Raw genomic sequence first — 22120 nt, forward strand, 5'->3', positions numbered from 1 at the left:
TGAAAAATTAAGATAAAAAGATGAGTACACCTAAAACAATCAATTTATTAGACAAATAAATATTTTTATTACGGTAACTAGCTTATTCATATGAAAAATACATTTAAGATAATAACCTACATTTCTACTGCCTTACAAAAGTTTTAATAACTTTATCAATAACAAGATCGATCATTAACTTCAAAATTTCAACATTGAGAAGTTTACAAAAATTTTAAGTATCAGTTAGCCACTTTCTAGTAACGCGAGTTACTTATTAATTTGTCTATTGCAGTTAAGGCAGAGCCAAGTTTGGGGTTGCGGGCTATAATATGTACCTAATTTAAATACATACATATAGTCCCGTTTCCATCCCTTACGTAAATTAAATAATAAGTATAGCAGATATTTAAGAAATACCTATTTATAATATTACTGCTCTTCCTCAGTGTAGGTAATTATGTCTCGAGGTTCTCGTTAAAATAAACTCCTACGTTTCGAACAAGGTAAAAATATTATTGGCTAAAGATTTAAAAGGGTCAATAGTGGTGTGGTCTGTGGTTTCTTCATTTCTGGAATGTTCTATGTGCAAATGGAGCTTAATTTCATGGGCGTGCGTTTCCGGGGGATAATGGTGCATATCATTCTAAGTCGCAATCTCAGTTTGCGGGATCAGTCGGGCGAGATAACTAATGAGCTAACGGCATCTAAATTTGACTTGGAACAAAGCATCTATTTTTTTGAAACAAATATTTACATTATCTAACTACGACGTAGACATATATACAAATCTTTTTCAGCCTTGCTTTCCGATCGTTACGATTAGTATCGATACAATTGGGAACATATTCCGTGTTCTAAATCAATAATAACCGCATCCATTAATAAGAATCCCAGTCTTATCCAAACCTTGTGATACTTCCTATAAGGCCCTCTGGCTTAAGGCTCTCCAGAGTTTTATATAGATAACGTCACTTCCTTGGAGACTAATCAATCAAAAAACGTATACCACCATTAGTTTTCGGCCAATATGCGAAATGACTTGTCCCAGCTAGATGCTACTGCCACTTGATGCCAAGCACAGACCAATCAGAAATATGTTATATCTTGGTGTGGTGCTGTGGCCGGTCTTCGTCATCACTGTGCTCCTCCTGGAGGAGAAGGCTGTCTGGAGGCCCTCGAGGCGGCGCTCGAGCGTTACCAGTTTTGCGAGAACCTCCTCGGGTAAACATTCGCGAAAGTTGAGCAAACTTCTTACGAGACACTGAAAAGTTAAAAATACAAGTACGTATTTATATTAAAAAGACATATTAAATATTTATAAATAAATATATACGGGACATATTACACAGATTGAGTTAGCCTCGAAGTAAGTTCGAGACTAGAGTTACGAGAGACTTACTCAACAATATTTTATTTTATAATAAATACTTAAATAGATAAACATCCAAGACCCAGGCCAATCAGAAAAAGTTCTTTTCTCATCATGCCCTGGCCGGGATTCTAAACCGGGACCTCCGGTGTCACAAGCAAACGTACTACCGCTGCGCCACAGAGGCCAATATTAGGTATAATTTTTATTATTATTAAGCTGGCGTTTGTCTCGGTTGCATCTTCTGTGGGTGTCATGATCCGAAAGTGGAATCGTCAGTTCAAAATAACAAAATACGAAATATATTCCAAAGTTGACAGAAAAATGTCGGAAACTGAATTACGACGTAGCCAAGACGTTTCTAAGGGTGGGGGTGCAACCACATGCAATAATAGTTTTGAATTGTATTCTCTTACTTGTCTGTCACTGACGCTACTCGTGAAAATAACACTGATCAGTACTCAATCTAGGCCAGACTAGTCTAGTCAGTGTCGCAAAAAGTTATCTTAAATCAATAGGCAATCCATGACTAAGACGTAGGTATTTACCGGTCAATGGTCGGTATCGTTGTATCAGGAAATAAAATCGATACAATGTGCGTATTTTGTTACAAAGCCGAAGAGTCGCATAAGTTGGTACCTACTCAACGGCAGCAAATACATGAAATCACACGAATTACTTACACTTTATATATTTAATACACAACACTTACTTTTTCCCATAGTTTTCAACCGTTCCTTGAACGCCGCTTCGTCATCATGGCATTTAGTTTTTTGCCCCTGTTCGCTGTCCAAAGCTGCCATGAACTCCTGGTTCCACCGGAGTTCCGCCATAAATTCCTCATTCTGAAGGAAAGTGGCTATTCGGTCATCGTCCATGTCCAGGCTGAGGTCAATCCTGGCGTCTGTATTTGGGGGAATGCGCAGGAACATTGGCGGCAAAGGCCCAAGCATACGCGGTACCCACTTTTTCCGAATCGCGAGTGGAATAGAATCGTCATCTACATCTCTGTAATAACAATATAAATATTTTTCTTTACTTTGCCTTATCAATTGAAGACAGTCCATGGTAATAATTGTGCAGTTTTATAGTAACTAAAGGAGACCAGAACCATATAGTTGCTATGAAACAGATAGCACTGGGAAACTGGCCCGTGAGTAAACAGTTTAACAAAACCATGATGAATATCACACGCAGTTGACAGCTAGGGAGAACTTATTTACGAGTAAGTGTTAAACAAATGTTGTTCCTTCAATAATTAGAGCATTCTTAGAAGTGTTTTGATTATACTGAACGCAGAACTTGCTTGGATAGTTTTCATGCAAGTTATGTATGTGCGAGAAGCATAACGTAGCAAAGGCAGGAATGCGCGCAAAAAATACTAGATACCTAGGTAGGGTACGGCAAAATTAAAAAGTAGGTTTGTGGGGATACGAACTTGTCGTATACTAAATACTGAACTCAAAAAATAATATATTTATACGTGTTTATGTAAGGACCTAAGGTACGGTACATAATTTATTAAGCCTAGCCTTAGGCTAGAGAGTTGTTCGTTCAACCCGAGAACCAAGTGTATAGTTTCAACACATTGTTTTCTTTATTTAGATGCAATATTATTTCGTGTAGACAGTAACATAAAACCGTATCAGGGTGTGGTGGGACGAATATATATGTAAGTATAACGATTCCATAAGCTTATAAAAGGAGGTACCTAGTTAACTAATAGGAAACTAAACAAATATTTAATGCGTAAGTAGGTGTGTTTTGGGAGTGTCGAAAGCAAAAAAGAAATAATTTCTGTAAGCATTATCAAGGTCTAGTCTTTACGACGTTGTTGTGACGATGTAGAATAAAATCACTTTAATTTGTGAAATGATTATTTTCCTGGCGTTATTTTAACTTGTTGCTTCATTTTCATTCATGCTATACCTTCATAATATTATGCATAAAGAGGCATTTACAGTCTGACACTAAAGAGTAGCTAGGTAGGGTAAACCAGAGAGTGATTGCCCACAGGCAGTAATTGCCCGTTTTTAGAAAAAAAATCTGAATCAAAGGTTGTGTTCTCACTTGTTTCGAATATAATTTACTAGGTTACTCTATGGTCAATTTATAGTAGATTTTAAAATTGATAAGTGTTAACACTGAAGAAAAAACAACATTAATGGTATATTTTGTCAAGACGGGTGAACGTGTTACTCAAACAGGTAAGCTTTTTAGCAATTTTCTTAAGGAATTACTTGCTTAGAGGTTCATTTTTTTTAAATTTTATTTGATATTTCATTATTGGTGTATGGTTATGACGAAATCATAAGTGTTATGTTATGTTTTTAATGAAAATATTTTAAATCAGATTAGATTCAACGGTTTTTTAACGGTGGGCAATCGCTGTACGTATTTCGGCATATTTTTAGTTATTGCCCACCATAATTTTAGTGATTGCCATGGTTAATATGTATAGTTATTGCCCAGGGCAATCATTATCGGCAATTTTTTGATTAAGTCAGTAATGTTGCCGTGACATTTATTAGCTTAATGGCTTGCATACGCGCAATAATATTGTCAATATTTTTTTCACTATGTAATATTGTCAATATTTTTTTCACTATGTAATATTGTCAATATTTTTGCCAAACACACGCAATAATATTGACAATGTAGCAAATATTGTTAACATTATTTCGTGGGTGCGGGTAACCAATCGCTATGCACAACATCTTATTGGCTGTTATTGTTTTATTTACAGTATGCCAAAGACACCAAAAGTGCAATATAACAAAGAAAATTTACAGAAAGCTATCGAGGCTCATCAAGATGCTTCTAACAATTTGTCTACAAGGCAAATTGCTGAAAAATACTGTGTTCCGAGGTCCAGTCTCCGCTACTATATTAAAAATCTGGGAGATAAAACCAGTCAATTGCCGTCAGTCAAAAGCCGTGTGGTTCCCGGCACCAATACAAAAATGAATAGGACCACTCCATCTCTTTCCCATGGATGTCGTAAACGGCGACTAAAGGACAGGCTTACAAACTTGAGATTCTTTTTTTAGGCGATACGCTAGCAACTTGTCACTATTCGAATCTCAATTTTATCTTAAAGCCAAATAGCTGAACGTGGCCTATCAGTCCGCTAGGACTGTTGGCTCTGTCTACCCCGCAAGGGATATAGACGTGATTATATGTATGTATGTATGTATGCATAAAACCAGTTTAGGACTGTAGGGATCACATTTAAATAGTTGTAAATACTATAAATAAATAAAATTATATGTTAGTAACAAACGGACAACCGTATGTATAAAAAATCATACGCGGATCTCCTTCGCCCCGCCATAAATTCGGTGAACAAGTAAATTTAAAAATGTCTGTTTGACAAGAGTCAAGTTTATTGTATTTTTTGGTCCATTTGATTTGAGATGGTTCGGTCATGTGGAGAGGATGAATGAAAACAGGTTGACTAAGCAGATATACATGGAGGGTGTGGAGGGAAAGGTCGGAGTGGAAAGACCTAGACGAACGTATCTTGATCAAATTAAGGACGTCCTGATAAAGGGTCAGGTCAAAAGTACCCGAAACCGCCGAGCTTGCATGAAGAGAGTTATGAATGTGGATGAAGCGAAGGAAATATGCAGAGATCGTGGCAAGTGGAAAGAGGTAGTCTCTGCCTACCCCTCCGGGAAAGAGGCGTGATTTTATGTATGTTTGTATGTTTGGCCCGTTTGTTCCTATACACTTAAAAAGTAATTTAAATCTTTCATTTTATCTTATATCCTTTCCCCTCTTCTCTTACTCTGATTGCGCTTCAACTTCAATTAGGTAAGCTTTAAATCTATTGCTTCAGGACCATCTATACTAATATTATAAAGCTGAAGAGTTTGTTTGTTTGTTTGAACGCGCTAATCTCAGGAACTACTGGTTCGAATTGAAAAATTCTTTTTGCGTTGAATAGACCATTAATCGAGGAAGACTTTAGGCTATATAATATCACACTGTAACCATAAGGAGCAAAGAAGTAATAGAAAATGTGAAAAAACGGAGAAAATTATTTATTAATGTCTGAAGAAAGTTGTTTGGAGGATTGGATAATAATATCGGCTAGAAAAGGATTTCCTCGAAATATACATTTTAGACTCCGTGCAAAAGTTTTTGGAAGAAAACCCGCGCCCTAATTCGTTTTTTTAAAATAGGCCAGGTGATGGTTGGTGGAAGGCATTTTTGAAGAACATCAGAATGAGTGACAAAAGTTCAAATTCTAATTTATCAATTAAGGGCACTGGGCAATTACTGTGCTGTGATGTGGGCAATTAGTGTAAGCAATGGGCAATAACTGTACATTTTTGGATAATTTTAAATTTGTTTATTTATTTTCTAAGCCATGTAAGTTTTGACTAAAAATCGTTAACACTTTGATGGAGATCTTATTTAGACATAAGAAAAAATTTATAAATGGTTGAAACTTGTAATACTTTTTTTATTATTTGAAGCCAAAGTGTTTGAAGTCCTTAAGTGGGCAATAGCTATACGGTTTACCCTATATCTGACAAATGTAAAAATTTTATAATATAAATCAACACATTCTATTACCTTTGCCAGCTTTGAGCCAGTGCATGAAGGGAGTCAGTTGTATTGTTATGTACTTATTTCCATATATTCTTTTTTAAAAATTCCGTTGAAACTACAAATTTTATAGATTCTCCTAGTTAACTCACCTTAGGTAAGGCTTCGTAAGTATGTGGCAAAATTTTATTTCCTATATAATCTCATCTATTGTATAAGGATATTTTAAATTGTATGGTTTTCTGACCACAGGAACACTACGTATTTTTCCGTGAATGTTGTAGTTTTTGCAAACGACGAAGGAGAAGACAGTCAAAAGTACTTTCCTGATTGATACACATAGTGGACCTCAAGCAGAAATTAGAGATACACCTACTCTCAAAATTTAAAAAGCTAAAAAACATTATTGTCAATAATCAAAACTTACACAAGTGCAGCGGTATCACTGTCTTCGCCGCTTTCAGTCTTAGATTTCCTATATTTACTTCTCGAAGGTGTACTGCTTTCTACTCTTTCCATCTCTAGTCGTAGCCGTTCATTTTGGTTGTCTGTACTCATGGCGAGCAGCTGATCGATGGTCGCATCAACAGCCCCCTGGTTCGCCCGTAGAACTGCTTCGATAACGTCATCATCCATGTCGGGAAACATGGTCTTGAAGTCGGTCATGGCTTGGGTAAATTCCAACTGCATGGTGGAAGCCATTGCGCCGGCTTTGTGCGGCATTCGATGAGGGTCGTCAGAAGCACTCACCCCCGGCCGGCGACTCAGCTGATGTGTGACGCAGCAATACCGCAATGCTGAGCAACGCTCGAGCATCGGCCATCCTGCGGCAGGATGCCGGCAGACGCCAATCCTACTCGCTACTAACTAGCGTTTTCCATGTAGCAATACTCTGGTTGCAATTATAACCAAGATGTGCAATTTTCACTTTCGGCTTTTAGGTCTGCATTGCGCATGCGTGCACCGAGGGGGGTAATGCTGTCGATATAAATAGAGAACGCACGAGGCGGCGCGCGTCCCGGCTTCGCACTGTTGACCCGCAAGCACTGGACTGCAGGATTCACTCAAGGAGTCGCCACAGCGCATGCGTCGGGATATTGTTTGTAAATTGCGGTCGTCCAAGTGACCTTTTCGTAACATTGCTAGCGGTGGAATGCCACTACATACTTTGTTTGCCTACTAAGCAAAGAAGGTGTTCTGTTTATGTTTTCGATTATAACAAAAGTTCAATACGATACATTCGTAGTACCTATTGAGTAATTTTTAGGTCTTTTTTTAATTGCTCACCAATGCTCTCGCATAACTCAACCGCTTCAGTACGCTTCAGCCGAGTAAACAACTTATACATACCTTCATATACAATATATACCAATATATACCTTCATATAATCACGTCTTTATCCCTTCGGGGTAGACAGAAACGAGAGTCACGAAAAAGCTTGATTGGCTGAGAACATGGAATAATTGACGTGTATGTGAAAATCAGTTTTTTTTCAAAGTGTGGCTAACTAAGAATACTTTTTACCCGACAGCAGGACGCAAAGTGGGTAATGTGTTTATGAGTCTATGTATGTATGTTGTTCCTATATGGCATTGTAGACCAAACGGCTTGGCCAATTTTGATGATGACCTTGCGAGTGTCACTGAAAAGAACCTCCCTCCCTCCCCTCTAGTACCTATAACGAAGAACATCCTTCCCAGATAACTACGACGAAGTCGGAGGTCGAAGGCTGAGGACTGAGGTGCTAGACGAGGCCAAAGGCCGAGCTTCCGAGCGAGGGCGAAGACTGAGCCATCCACATTTTACAATATTTTTTTTTGTATATTCAGTAGTAGGTAGGTAGTAGACAACGGTAATAAAAATAGGTATAACTATACAGTATAATGATTTATTTAAGATTTAGATTAGATATCTTACAGTCAATAATTTAATACGATACACTCTTATGACATTCTTACTTAACACACGGAATAACGAATTTATCAATATCTAAAATTGATTTCTGCTTTTTCTTGACAAATACTACTTATATTAATGATAAAATCAAGGAAAATACCTCTAAGTACATTAAAGATAAGTCCTCCATTTTAAACGTTACCTACAAGTATTTTTTTGTCTTAAGCATTCATCATTCTGTTGGACTTTAAATCAAAAAGTTCACTTCTTCACACTAATATCTAGGAAAAAAACACAGATGGGGGTTCGTTCGTTTCGTGTGAAGCCCTTACTTACCCTATCCTGGATAATGGTTATTAGCGCAATCCGGGGTACTCTCGGAGAGGTGAGGACGCAACCGGGCTTAACGCCAAGAGAAGATCAAGGCAAAAGGACTAACTATAAGCAATTTCAGAAAAAAATTAAACCAAAAAACAATCATTCATTCGATTTTAGGCCTCAATGAAACTACCCACAGGTTCTTATCGTAACATTAAAAGCAGCAGTAAGAAGCGATATAATTCATTACATTATAATTAACGTACTAATTGCTTTGTCGATTCGACCAAAGAGATCTTTATTAACAATTTTCGGATGCGTCTTCGCAACGCATATAAGGCACCATAGATTTTGGCATTTCCTTTTTTTCTGACAATGATTTCATGCTCTAGCGTGGGTTAACAATTAGCTTTCGAAAACGGTGTGACAAGAAAATTTTAATAACGTTCTTCGATATACGACGAAATTATATTTTTTTCTAAAATTGACAACCCACACTAGATAGACGATTCATTCATGTCTAAACAACAGAGCCGTTTAATCATTATTAATATAGTACCCATAAGGTCATAATGTGTAGATAATTTATTATTATTCGAGGCAGTGACCTCTATATAAAATACCATAACTATGATTGCTATTCATCCAAACTATTGTTTTATATAATCGAATGATAATCACTGCAAACCCTCAAATATGTGTTAGGAACATGAGAATTAATTTCATGAATAGGAATGGACGGCGCCATATTTTGACATCAATAAAGAAATTAAGTCATAATTATATTGACTTAATTTCTTTATTATATATAGTGCGATATACATTTCATTTATTTTTCTAAACGTTCCTTAAATCCAGGAGTAATAAGTTGATAAGCATAGCATTACAATCTGTCTAATTTTTATTTTACAAATATAAAATGTCATAATTTATGTAGAACAAAGCCTTATAAAAAACACTTAAATTGATTTACTTTCAATTCAACTATACAGGTTTTGAAAGTGTGAGCAAAATAAAGCAAATATAAAGAAAAAGTGCATTTAGCGATGAGTTTTAAGTATATGTTTAATTAAAATTTAAAACGAGATATATAATACTACAGATTTATTTTACAAAAATAAAATTTTCAAACACAACATGATGGCACTAGACCGTTGTAGATACAACACAACACGATCGATGACTACAAAGTGGAAATGTTAAAAGAAAATATTTTTTAGACATTACAATAAAACAAGAGAAAAATAAAAGGAAACAATACAAGAGTTAATTTTTTAATATAATTTTACAAATGAAATTACATAAAACGAATGTTTGAAATTCGTAATTTTACGTGGTGATTTATGAGGTAAATACTTTATCATGGATTAACACTTCTAAGGACTGAAAGTGACTTAGAAATTTTCTCAATTAATTTTTTTAGACATACAGTCATCGGGATTTGAGTTCGTTTACTACCGACAGAAACACATCGACCACTATAATTTGCATGTGAACCGACGGATTAATACTCAATGCGTGTCACAATATGGGTGTCATAAGTAATCATATTATAAAGTAGGTCCATGATAATAACCAACTATTTCCAAAAAAAAAAACATGATGAAATCCGAAAATAAAATCTGATTACACTACGTGAGTACCGGTAGCACCAGTAATTTATTGGCAGATAATAAACCGATGAAAAATTTTATTCATTCTACTGAAGCTGTACAAGAAATTTGTATGTTATATCTTAAATATTCCTGACATTTTTTCTATATGTAAAATTTACGCAAATTACATCCACATATAAAGTTGTCACAACGTTCGTATTCCGATGAGTGTAATGTGTGTTTGTGTGTGTGGGATTGTAGGTACATGAGATTTAGACGCGGGCCTGTGTGCCCTGTTGAGGCAACATGACCACCGTATTGGTGGCCGGGGCCGGCTGCGTCTGTTCCCCGGGCGGAGTCTCCGGCTATAGGAGGAAAAATATTATGTTAATATAAAAAAAGCAATACTTAACGAACTTATGTAACGAACGCGTTCACGTGAATTACACAGAAATGTAAAACAGTGATCACAGGAGTGAAAAAATTGTGATGTAGTGTTACTTACAACAAATATTTTAATAAGCAAATAGTCTGTGCATCTGCAGACATTTCTGTCTGACAACTGAATCATATTTATTTTGTAACATTGTATATGTATCGGTCATTGGTTGAATGCCCGAGTCACGTGGTTTTTGGTTAAAGTACTGTGTTACAGCTTTTATAGTTGGGCAGCAGGGTGAAGTAAGAAGGCGTAAACACAGATCCCTCGCCGGAGATCCTTTAGCATCGAAATATTTGGAGTTTTTAGTAGTATTAGCTGGTTTAACAGTACCCATTGATGGTATTGACATTACTGAGCCCTCGCTAATAATCGACTAAGGATAAACAGTATACAAGTACTTACAGTAGTGATAGCTGGTTCAGCCGTGGCCATCAATGTGGCTGCGCGGTAGGATGGTGGGGGAGTCTGCTTGACGGCCTCTTCGTAGTCGGGCAGGAGGCTGGAGTAGTCCGGCGCGGGCGCAGGTGCCGAGTAGGGCGGCGCGGGCGCAGTCACCAGCCCCTCGCTGGAGATCACGAACGGCGTGAGGCTCTGCAGCGCGTGCGCACGCATCGTCAGGTACTTGTAGCACCGCCACACCACGTTGATGCAGTAGCCCTGTAGAAAAGAAATTGTAATTTTAGGACGTTAGAAAGTACTGTTTAAAAGAAGTAAACGAATCACTAAATATTTGTACCTAAGGGTTTGTGAAAATACGGTAAAGATCTATTCCCACATACTATCGATATCTGTTGGACTCTGACCGAAAGAAGGTCTGGTCAATTACCTAATGTATGTGAAAGAAAGTTTTTAATCGCAGTTCAATCAATGATGTTGTCAACAATAAATGAACAATCCGGCACAGGTACCAGTTAACAATGAAAGGCAACAGTTACACTATAAAACATTACAGAGAAGCTAAAAGAAATACCTTCAGCAGCACGGCGAGGAGGAAGGCAGAGAGCACGACGAGCGCCAGCGCGGGCGCCGGCAGCTGCAGCAGCTCGGCGCGCCACGGCACTCGCCGCGTCTCCGCCACCAGCCGGTGGATGGAACGGAGGTAGCATAGGTAGCCTGTGGCTGTAAGCCTATAATAAAACATACAGTTTAAGTACCAAATATGTAGGATACAACCAGCACCAACGCTACGAGGTAAGATACTTTAAGTATCAATGTCTCACTTTCATCTTTACAAGTTTCTAGTTGTAACTTCTTCTTGTAGGCTTTTTGGCCAGTTTTAAGAGGTTGGTAAACTATATGTTTGTACAATACTTTACTTTACTAGTGTATTCAAAGAATTGCAAACATGCTGCAAAATAAATAAGAACTATTTTATAAAACTAGCGGCCTGTCACGGCGTCGGCCATAGCATTTTAACAGTGAAAGAATTTTTATGATCAACTAGTATTCCCAAAAATTACTCCCTATAACAAACAATCAAGTTACAAACTTTGCCTCTTTATCATATTAGTATGGATAAAAAGTATAGTCAGAATATGCTATGAAAATAAACTCTTATCAATAAATTTAAAACAACTTCTTGAAAAATCATGTAGGTAATGTAATATTCATGTGATTGTGAAATCTGTTGATGAAACAGCATTCACAATATCAAATTTATGAAATCGAATACATGAATGAAAATTTTTATAAGAAATAAAGATTTTAATAGATGAATGATATGATGAATATTAAGATGTAATCATGAATGAATATAATGTCTTAAAGAAATATGATTTGTGGCTACAGTCATTTCAAGACTGTTGGCTCTGTCTACCCCGCAAGGGATATAGACGTGACCATATGTATGTATGTACGTAAGAAATATGATTATTAAAAACTACAATTCTCATTTTAAACAAAAGCAGTAAATGGAATTTCAGAAAAAATATACTACTATGAGGAAAATTGCTTAGGTTTTTTTCATGCTCAAGTACAAGTGTTATGTAGCCCAAAATTGTTAATATTATTTTAAGGTTTGGCATGTTCTTACTTTGATAAATATCCTGGTTAACTCTGTTCACTATTCAAATATTAACAATGCTAAAACTCACACAGTGATAGCAAAGTCGAATATCTGCAGACAGAAGAACGGCAGCAGATGAGCTGGCTTGCCACGGGCCGCTCCGTAGATCAGCATGAGCGTGATGGTCAGGGTGCACACTGTAACCAGTGCACCCACATCCACATCATCTATAGTACACGGGCAATTAATTATTATAACATTTGCTGCCAATTAATATTAGTCTTATGGACTTAGGCTATATTTTTTAGATATACTGCTGGAGTCTGTGATCCTTGTTTTTTGTATTAAAATAAATGTATGAATTTAGAGGTTCAATAATTTTACAGTATACTAAAGAACTTATAAGTGAACAATTTCTTGAAAAATTTAACTTCCTTAATCTAAATATCTTGGATTGTAAACACTTGCCAGTTACGGTATATAGGATCATTTTTGATTGTAAACACCTGCCACTTACGGTATATAAGACCATGATCTCGGGGTTGAATGGAATGTTGGGGGTATGAGCTAGGCGGTGCCTCTACATTAGAGAGAGGAGTGGGCATCACATTGTTTGGTTTGCCAACATCACTCCAGTCTGCTATGGGTGACCCATCACGCTCCAATTCATCCAACAAGCGAGGATCACGCACTATAGCAGCCAGGAAACCCAAAGCTACAAGGTGCAGCATCTATAATAAAAATATTAGGAATGAATTGAAACACATTTTGAATAATATTAAATACCTATGTGGTAAACTGAATATTTTTTTTATTAGAAATAAAAATAGGTTTATTTTCAAAATAGGATATAAGGTATCAGTTATTGACATCAACATCAGCCTATTATATCTACTACCCCTTCCAAAGCACATGTGTAGAAGTAGATATGGTATTGTTTTTGTTCTACAAGTATTTGCTTGTTTATATTCTAATTAGAATTTAAAACATTTCTTTGGTTATTACTGGGTTTCATCCTTACAATTCATTATTTTTGTATAATTAATGTTTAAAGATAAAATAGACAATAAAAAATTGTGATTATCATATTTTGACTAAAGATTAGGATCTCAAAATTATTTCAGTTGGGAGCCTTCTTAGAATAAAATTTAAATCTTGTCTCCAATTTATCAGTGATAAATTTATCACACAAAGCAATAATATTGGCTATTACTTTTATCTTACAACATATTAGTCATTATGACAAGAAAACATAGTTACAGGCATTTGATATTTGGTTTATTAATACAATATTGAATGATGATCAAATTGGTTACCTATCAGCATCAGTGAATCATTTGAGTTCCTTCCTTTGAAAAATTATCCTACTTACCAAGTGCCATGTTCCAAGTAAGATTGTACCCGTGCGTACATGAAGACAGAATAAGCAGCGCCACTCACTGTTGCGGTCGCCTCCCAATTTGGGAAACCTCAGCATGTTGTGATCTGCCTCAAACAGATTAGATTTACTTCAACCTGTAAGTAAAAACAAGTTTTGACTAAGAAATTTCACTATATATACAGTTTTATTTTGTGCAACAACTGCTAAGTATTAACAAATCGCATTAGTACGTAATGGTAACGTATGTCATTCAATAATATCAATATTATAAAGTACTGCATTGTAAATTTTAATACATTTTCGTGAAATTATTTAGTAACGCAGAATCCGTGTTAAATAAATTATAGAAAATAAAGGCCACTTACCAATTTAGAACCCCAAATATATAAGTTAAACCAATTGATTTCTACAAAGATTCTCACAATTTCACAACATAAACGTAAATGACCAAATGACGTATGTGAATGTCATCTCAACCAGTAAGTAAACGTCAATGAAGTTAGTGAAAGTCGATCAAAAGTATCGATATCGATTTCATATATTAAACTTGTAACACACGTAGTTATATTGTGTTAGTTTAGCGATAGCCGTTTGTATGACTGAATTGAGACGGGCTGATCCATTTACAATAAGAATGTTCATAAAAAAATCGGGAGAACAAACATTGAAACAGATTTTATTTTTCTCACTGAATAAGAAGGCGCTCAGCAAATATCTGAGAGAAGCAACGGTAACCCTGGCAGTATCTCTTTTAAGTTTATGACCTTCGGATAGGTTTCTTACAAAACGTATTGCTATTGCAATACAGCGCGGGAATGCTGCCTGTGTGATGGAAAAAAAATATTATACATATAATATTTTTTTTTTGTTTGTAGTTAAGGAATTTGTCTTTATTTTTATTAGGTAGATTTGGGTAGGTTGAATATTATTATAGTTCAGAAATTGTAATAATCTTCTTTATCATAAATCATATTTTGATGACTTATGTTTGGTACATTTCATCATAGACTGTCAATATCAGTTAACTGTCAAGTTAAGTCATCATTCAGGGCATGCGATGGCACGTCAGACATGTCATGTGTCATGTCATTTCAACAGAAATATTAAAAGATTAAACGAAACGAAGGAGTGATATTATTTTTTTTCTCGCTATTGAGGTAAATTATAAAAAACAAATGTGTAGGTTGTAGTATTGCTTATGCTTATTTTTGTAACTGAATTGTGTTTAACTTGCAGCTATAATGGACAAAATCCCAGATCAAATTGGTTATCTGGTGTTAACGGAAGACGGAGCCGTCCTTGAATCGGGTGGTGAGCTTGAAAACGATGAACGTGTTGCTACAATAATAACTGATCTTATCAGTTTGTCTAATAAGTACGTTTGTAATTAGTTTAACTAACGCGGTGATGTGTTTAAAAAAACTTTTCAAGCCATTTCAATAAAAATTATATTTTTTCAGAGTGGACCCAGTGGCTTTTGCTCCTAATGAACAATTCAAGAAGATTTCTATAACTTATGATGATCATTGGTTTGTTATTTGTATTTCCAATAAGAAGATTTATGTGGTGAAAAGAACCATTCCCATATCAGTCCTTGATGGAAATACAGTAAATGTTTGAACTTTTAGGTAAATATTGCAAACATGGGGCGTAATCTTTTGATGAGTAGTTTGGAAAATGCATCCTTCAACATTATTTTCCAAATTCTATTTCGCTGTATAACATTTATTATAAATGCTTGGGTAATCAGAAATGTGGGGCATGAAGTATTAGGCATTATGAATGTAAGGTTACTTCTGCTAGAAAGTACAATACTGTTTCTCAGTCGTGAGCCTTTCAACCGTGCATGTATGGGACAAAAAGATGAATTAAGTTGGACACATATAATAAATCAGATTTGGCTTTCCATGCCTATAAGCTGTGTTTTGTCTCTTATCTTTGTTTACATCTGGTTAAATTGGCTGCCATTGAGCAGTCCAGAACACATTTCCCAGTACACATTTGGTTGTTGGAGTGTCGCCCTATCTTGTGTATTGGAGCTTTGTGGTGCCAATTTGGTACTAATTGCTCAGCTTTACTGTTTCATAAAACTGAAGGTTGCCCTTGACACTTTATATATTTTTATAAGATCAGTAATATTTGTCACTATTATTGTATACAACAGATCACTTGCTCTTATTGCATTTTCTGTGGCACAAGTTGCAAGCATTGGCATCATAGTAGTCTGCTATTATATTTTCTTTTATTGGTACATAAACAATAAACCACTATATGCTAAAGGTGCACTAAAAAGCAAGTTCGTACCAGATAGAATTTTGCAACAGTTGTATAATAATATGGATGATTTTCAATTCACATCATTGACAGATTTCTTCCCTAAATATTTGGGATCTGTTAATTCTACATTCAATAAAAAATTAAATACTCTTACTATAAGTTTTGCAAAGCAAGGTATTGTGAAGCAGTTGTTGACAGAGGGAGAGAAGTATGTGATGTCAGTGAGCCCTGTCATGTCTTTTTCTGAACAAGCTACATATGATGTAGTGAATAATCTGGGAAGCTTGGCTGCCAGGTTTATTTTTAGACCTATTGAGGACAGCAGCTATTTTTATTTCACACAGATGGTGAGTAGAGAACTACCTCTCCATAAGCAAGACCAACATAAAATTCAAGAGTCTTGTACAGTACTTTCTCAAATTTGCAAAGCTGTGGGCTCAATAGGGTTGTTGGTATTAGTATTTGGACAAAGTTATTCACAGACTTTGCTGACGTTGTACGGGGGCGAGGCATTTGTTGCAAGTGGGCTGCCAGTGCAGTTGCTCCGGAGTCACTGCCTGGCGATAGTGTTGCTGGCCATCAATGGCATCACAGAATGCTACACTTTTGCCACAATGACAAGTGCAGAACTGAATAAATACAATTACTGGATGGTTTTCTTTTCTATATGCTTTCTAATATTATCTTATGGTTTGACATATATTTTTGGCCCTGTAGGGTTTATTGTTTCCAATTGTATAAATATGTTTGCTAGGATTATGCATAGTATACATTTTATAAACCATAAATATAAAGACACTGGCTACAAGCCACTGGAAGGACTGAATGTTGGCAAGATTTTCCTTTTGACTTTGTTTATTGCTGGGTGTGTTTGTAAAGTTTCAGAAAACAAATTTTCTAAAAGTTCAGTTATTTTACATATCGCAATTGGAGCAGTGTGTGTGTTTTGTGTGCTTCTTGCCTGGGGTTATGAAAACAGGAAACTTGTCATAAAAACGTATAAAAAAATTATGAATGTACAAGATAAAAAAATATCTAGTGACTAGCATACAATAAAACTTTTGTAAATTTAAATATAAAACTATTTATAAGATTGTCAATATAGTTACTGTGATGGAAATAAATAAATATAACTGTTAACATTGTAAAGCATTTTATTTATATACTTCTGTTAATAGAATTGATTTAAACATTTGATTATCATAATATACATAATTTGACACAAAAAAAGGCCTGCCTTTATAGTATTAACAATAGGGTATGTAGCTTTGTATAATTGTTTATGAATTCAAACACTATCAAATAGTACCAATTCGACAGTCGAAAAGGTTTTAAATTATTAAGAAGTTCAAGAGATTGGCAATTATTTGAATACATACAGTCTTGATCACAATCAACAGCAATAACATTTTCAAATAGGGTAAAAGAAAACACCTTTCATTTGCGATTCACATATTCGTTTGACTTCATCTGAAATAAAATATTTCATAACATTATTCTTTACTTTGCATAATGTACACGCCACTGTTTGCGTTCGCAAAACACAAATAGCAACAAAATAACATTATTATCTCAATTATTTTTTCAATTTCCTTCGTCATTCGACTTTTAATTAAATAGATTTTGCCCGCAACTTCGCCCGCGCAAATTTAAAAATTTTACTTTCACGCGCGATTTAGCTCTATCTATAAAAGAATACAGGTTTTTCGCAAATCCCACGGGTTTTTACCGGGATAAAAAGTACGTAAGGATGTAGTAAGTCAAAAATTGGTTCAAGATTGGTTAAGTAGATAACACGTGAAGCGACAACAAATAAACAGCTTTTCTTTAGTATTTATAGTATTAGCTGGAATATGACTGTCATTTTTAAGTATCACAGCAAGTGAAGAAACTATAAATTTATTCGGTTAACAATTGTGGCGGTTTCAACCGAGAATAACTAGTCTCATCATACCTATTTTATTCTGTACTCTTTGTTTTAAAACGTATCTATAAAAGGACCAAAGAAGTAGCACTCACCAGATATTTCCTTTAGAGTCGCATTCTTTTCTTGAATAACTACGTAAAACTCTCTCTCATTTGATATTTTCCCCGTGACCCAATATTCATCAGGTATTTTAATTATGATTTCTCCATATTTGCCTAGACTGAAAACAAAAAAAAAATCAATGAAGTAATGTTGGAATTACAGTAGACAAATTTAAAATAACGGATTACTTTTAGCTGTATTCGATATTATTGTTGCATCTATTAAATACTTAATTAAAAGCAACAAAAAAAAATGTAATCAAACCTTTTCCTGTCACAATGTATGCCTGCTATCGTACTCAATACCTCTGGTTTGACCGCCGCCGATGGAACTAATTTGTTTGTGGGCGGCTGAAAAGTATCGAGTCATTTAATTATAGATTTATAGGACTAGATTTAAGGATATTTCATAAGCATATGAAACGAAGATGCTAAAACTGGTCTGACACTTACGTAGTTCATAAGTATTTTTTGATCTTACCCATGCTCAGTAAAGAAGATGCATATTATTATATAACTTTGATAACCTAAGAAAATGCTTACTATAACTTTTATATAGTTTTATATACAAAGTAATATTTTACTTACTTTTTTGTATTGGTGCCGTGTGGTTCCCGGCACCAATACAAAAAAGAATAGGATCACTCCATCTCTTTCCCATGGATGTCGTAAAAGGCGACTAAGGGATAGGCTTATAAACTTGGGATTCTTCTTTTAGGTGATGGGTTAGCAACCTGTCACTATTTTAATCTCAATTCTATCATTAAGCCAAATAGCTGAACGTGGCCATTTAGTCTTCAAGACTGTTGGCTCTGTCTACCCCGCATGGGATATAGACATGATCATATGTATGTATGTAATATTTTACATATCTTTTGAACTTATTATAGCTGTATTTTCCAACTATACTTACAGACGTTTTGAACGCTAAATTGAGCCTATTGAAGTAGACGAATTTGTGGTCGCTTGCAAGATGGGCCGTCTGTAATGCATGAAGTGTGCATGTCTCACTTATCGACGAAGCTATGCTGTACAGCTGCGGACCCATGAACGCGTCCAGAGACCGGAATGTCTCAATATCCAGGGTCGTGTTTACTGAAATATTAATTATAATATTTAAGAAATTTATTTAGTGTTTGGAATTGCCACAGTCGAGCGTTCTGTCCGCTCTTTACCTGTGGTGCATGCACCCATCCAATATACATACATACATATGATCACGTCTATATCCCTTACGGGGTAGACAGAGCAAACAGTCTTGAAAAGATTGATAGGCCACGTTCAGCTGTTTGGCTTAATGATAAAATTAAGATTCGAATAATGATGGAATGCTAGCCCATCGCCTAAAAGAAAAATCCCAAGTTTATAAGCCTATCCCTTCCAAAATATCCATCCAACATGTAGGTTTATTCCACTTGGTCCCTGGGTAAATACATATTTGTGTCATACATGACACAAATTGGCATACGTAAAATTTTCACATGACCATGAATAATTCACATAAACCTGTCACACTTCCCAGTATGTCTCCTATCTCGGGTATGCTGGAAGAGATTTCTTTTGAAATAAGTAGAGCCTATGCAATTCTGTTTCATGTGTTTATCATTGCCGATGTTTTCTGTGTACATAAATTAGTTAATAAAAAATAAATATTTAATTTTTTTAACTACCTCGTCTATATTATTTTCTGTCTATGAAATTGTATTGCATGGTGTTACGACGAAGGAAAAACAAAACATTGATTTGCAAATTCAAGCAACTGGATGTATTGCCATGATAAATGAACTACATGTAATGTCGTTTCGTGTAAGAGTCTCCTCTGGAATCATGGTGTTATGATGATGCCTTCGCAACTGAGACTCACGCCAAGAGGATAATTTATATGAACCAAATTTCTGTACAGTTTTCTTACCATCAATACTAAAAGAAATGGTAGCGCTCAGAGTTCTATAAACCACCAAGTAATACTGCCTAGTCTCTGTGTCCTCTTCCCGCATCAGGAAGACTTTGACCAGTTTATTGAGGTCTTCTTTATTGCGAATTCCTTCAGCTGGACTGATGAATCTGCCGTGTTTTTGGGCGGCAGTCACTGCGTCTCCGTGTATTTCCTTTTCTACTTGTTTTGGGAGCAAAGTTTGAACTAAATACTTGTACAATGTGAGCATGTCTTCATTTGAGAGGGCATTCCTAAAGGCATTTTAAACATAAGTTATTTGAAATTGAAATTATCTCACATAGCTGATAGTGGCCTTAACTAAAAGTAAATGTTACTCCTGAAGGTTTAATTAAAAAATCGGTAATTTTATCAATTATTTAAATAAGATTATAATTTTGTGAATTTGCTCGGTTGATGGAAAACTTAACTCACCATATAAGCTGGTCGTTGTAGACAAAAGAGATGCATTTAAAGTCAGGATAATTAACTTCTAGTAAATCAATAAAACACACTACTCTGAAGAATGAATTCTTGTCTAATGGTAAATATTGAATTCCTTGTATAACATCTGACATATCATTCTTGAGATTTGTTGATAGAATGTACTGGAAAAAATTAAAAAATCAATGAAGACATTTTAGTTGCAGAAGAAAATTCAGATGTAAAAGAGAATTTTTAAAAAGAAAAATATCTTCTCTTATCATTGGTTAAACCCAGGACCTGATTCATAGAACCATTATCACAAACCATTAAAGAAATTAAACTTTACCGGTGTAAAGAATTCTTCACAAGTGGTATATATTTCTTCAATAGAAATGTCTTTGAATAGTCCCATAAACATTTGGAACATCTTGTATGATGACACAAGTATATTGTTCATTATCGATGGATCTACCTGTAACAGCAAGGCTATAATTAGACATTAAAAAGTGGGTAAGTACATGAAATTGGTATAGACATCATCATATCAACAATCTGCATGCCTAATTTCAGGGCAAGCAGTCCAGTAGTTTGGTCTGTGCATGTATAGATCATTCAGTCAGTCACCTTATATTAACAACAATAGCTCAGTATAAAATATATATATTTACCACTTCTCCTTGTGTCTCCCCAATAGCTGACAAAGCTTTAGTGGTATAAGGTATTCTCACCACCTGTAATGCACTTAATTTGTTAGGCACTATACTCAGTTAGCTCAAATTATATATCTGAATTTAAAAGACAGCAAGAAATGGCAATCTTTTTTATTTAATGATTCAACAAAGAAATCACAAAAATAATTGTGAAAATATAAATGTCATTACCAAAACCATCCAATAGCCCTTTTCAGGTTGGTAGAAGATGTAACGTTTTGTTTGGGTTTGGAGTGCTTCACAGGGCTCTGATGAAAATGTACTGCAAAATACAAAATAATACTCTATACAATATCTGAAAGATACAACATATGTACACTACAAAAAAAAATTTAAAATAACTTTTCTGCTTAGTATAATTTTAAACTTTACTAACTACCTACTAAATACTTTAAGTTAGTAGTTAGTAAAGTTTAAAAACTGCAGATAATTTCATAAATTGCTCTGGTTTGTGTGTACTTTCTGTGGGTAATATAACTCACGACATAAATTTCACCACTGCTTCGCACAATCCAACCTGATTCTTACGAGCATCACTTGCAGTTTGGCTCGGGTGGTAGTATAATATCTTTTTTAATTCCTACAAGAGTAAAAACACAAATATTTATTTAATGGTTTCAAAACTTGATAAAGAGTAGTATATAGGTGCTTGAAATATAAGGTATGGTTTGTAACTCACTTCGCCTTCCTTAGGCCCATAATTAGAATTAAATATGAAGAACGAACAAATCTTCGTTTTAACATCTATCATTTTAATATATTAGTGATTATAATTTATTTAATAAATTGATTCACTTTCATCACCACTTTTCTGAAGGGAATTTAAGTAACTCATAAAATTTCCAATTTGTTGATATTAACTTTAGCCGAAACGCTGTTGTTAAGTATTTTTTACAAAACACATCTGCATCAGACAGGATTAATTAATTAAATGGCACCACATATATTAATAAAATAACAGACAAACCCACATTAAGTAGGTAATGATATAATGGAATGTAACTTTTTATTTATTTACCGTCTGGTTTTTTACCACACTGAGGCTACTAGTCTCTTCTCTTCACGTTGACGTTGACCGACATTGACAGCTTTGTCATGCATGACAGTGAGATTTTTTCCAGAATTTTTCTATTTCTGGTTTTTACAATTTTGACCTCAGAAAACCATGATCCATCCACCATCAGCCAACATGTTTTATCT

General features: G+C 35.1%; 5 protein-coding genes across 8 annotated transcripts; 2 read left to right on the top strand and 3 right to left on the bottom strand.

Moving 5' to 3' along the window:
- Positions 1 to 1079: 1079 nt before the first annotated feature.
- LOC106131397 (CUE domain-containing protein 1) lies at positions 1080 to 6610 on the bottom strand. Its single transcript, XM_013330508.2, has 3 exons — positions 6336 to 6610; positions 2064 to 2359; positions 1080 to 1243 (listed from the first exon to the last, which is right to left on the bottom strand). Exons 1-3 carry the CDS (start codon positions 6608 to 6610, stop codon positions 1080 to 1082), a joined length of 735 nt encoding a protein of 244 aa, XP_013185962.1.
- A 1171-nt stretch (positions 6611 to 7781) lies between these two features.
- On the bottom strand, positions 7782 to 14029 carry LOC106131400 (lysosomal-associated transmembrane protein 4A). Of its 3 annotated transcripts, none has more exons than XM_013330511.2 (7): positions 13912 to 14029; positions 13538 to 13680; positions 12683 to 12896; positions 12254 to 12392; positions 11131 to 11287; positions 10563 to 10817; positions 7782 to 10083 (listed from the first exon to the last, which is right to left on the bottom strand). In XM_013330511.2, exons 2-7 carry the CDS (start codon positions 13640 to 13642, stop codon positions 9991 to 9993), a joined length of 963 nt encoding a protein of 320 aa, XP_013185965.1. In that variant the 5' UTR covers positions 13643 to 13680; positions 13912 to 14029; the 3' UTR covers positions 7782 to 9990. The 3 variants fall into 3 exon arrangements, with proteins under 3 accessions (XP_013185965.1, XP_013185966.1, XP_013185967.1); XM_013330512.2 differs by having other exon boundaries at positions 13538 to 13650; positions 13912 to 14024; XM_013330513.2 differs by lacking the exon at positions 13912 to 14029 and having other exon boundaries at positions 12254 to 12362; positions 13538 to 13678.
- Positions 14030 to 14572: 543 nt separating this feature from the next.
- Positions 14573 to 15166, top strand: LOC106131403 (ragulator complex protein LAMTOR4 homolog). The gene is made up of 3 exons (XM_013330516.2): positions 14573 to 14703; positions 14783 to 14921; positions 15007 to 15166. The coding sequence occupies exons 2-3, from the start codon at positions 14788 to 14790 to the stop codon at positions 15164 to 15166; spliced, it is 294 nt and encodes a 97-aa protein (XP_013185970.1). The 5' UTR covers positions 14573 to 14703; positions 14783 to 14787.
- A 23-nt stretch (positions 15167 to 15189) lies between these two features.
- Positions 15190 to 16985, top strand: LOC106131402 (protein RFT1 homolog). The gene has a single exon (XM_013330515.2). It carries the CDS (start codon positions 15190 to 15192, stop codon positions 16867 to 16869), a length of 1680 nt encoding a protein of 559 aa, XP_013185969.2. The 3' UTR covers positions 16870 to 16985.
- Positions 16986 to 17037: 52 nt separating this feature from the next.
- On the bottom strand, positions 17038 to 21979 carry LOC106131404 (vacuolar fusion protein CCZ1 homolog). Of its 2 annotated transcripts, XM_060947213.1 has the most exons (11): positions 21600 to 21979; positions 21403 to 21500; positions 21092 to 21182; positions 20879 to 20941; positions 20557 to 20682; positions 20220 to 20392; positions 19764 to 20038; positions 18765 to 18946; positions 18117 to 18202; positions 17843 to 17970; positions 17038 to 17293 (listed from the first exon to the last, which is right to left on the bottom strand). In XM_060947213.1, the coding sequence occupies exons 1-11, from the start codon at positions 21669 to 21671 to the stop codon at positions 17235 to 17237; spliced, it is 1353 nt and encodes a 450-aa protein (XP_060803196.1). In that variant the 5' UTR covers positions 21672 to 21979; the 3' UTR covers positions 17038 to 17234. The 2 variants fall into 2 exon arrangements, with proteins under 2 accessions (XP_060803196.1, XP_060803197.1); XM_060947214.1 differs by lacking the exon at positions 21403 to 21500.
- Positions 21980 to 22120: the final 141 nt, after the last annotated feature.

The sequence above is a fragment of the Amyelois transitella genome, chromosome 13, assembly GCF_032362555.1.
Source record: "Amyelois transitella isolate CPQ chromosome 13, ilAmyTran1.1, whole genome shotgun sequence".
Lineage (NCBI taxonomy): Eukaryota > Metazoa > Arthropoda > Insecta > Lepidoptera > Pyralidae > Amyelois > Amyelois transitella.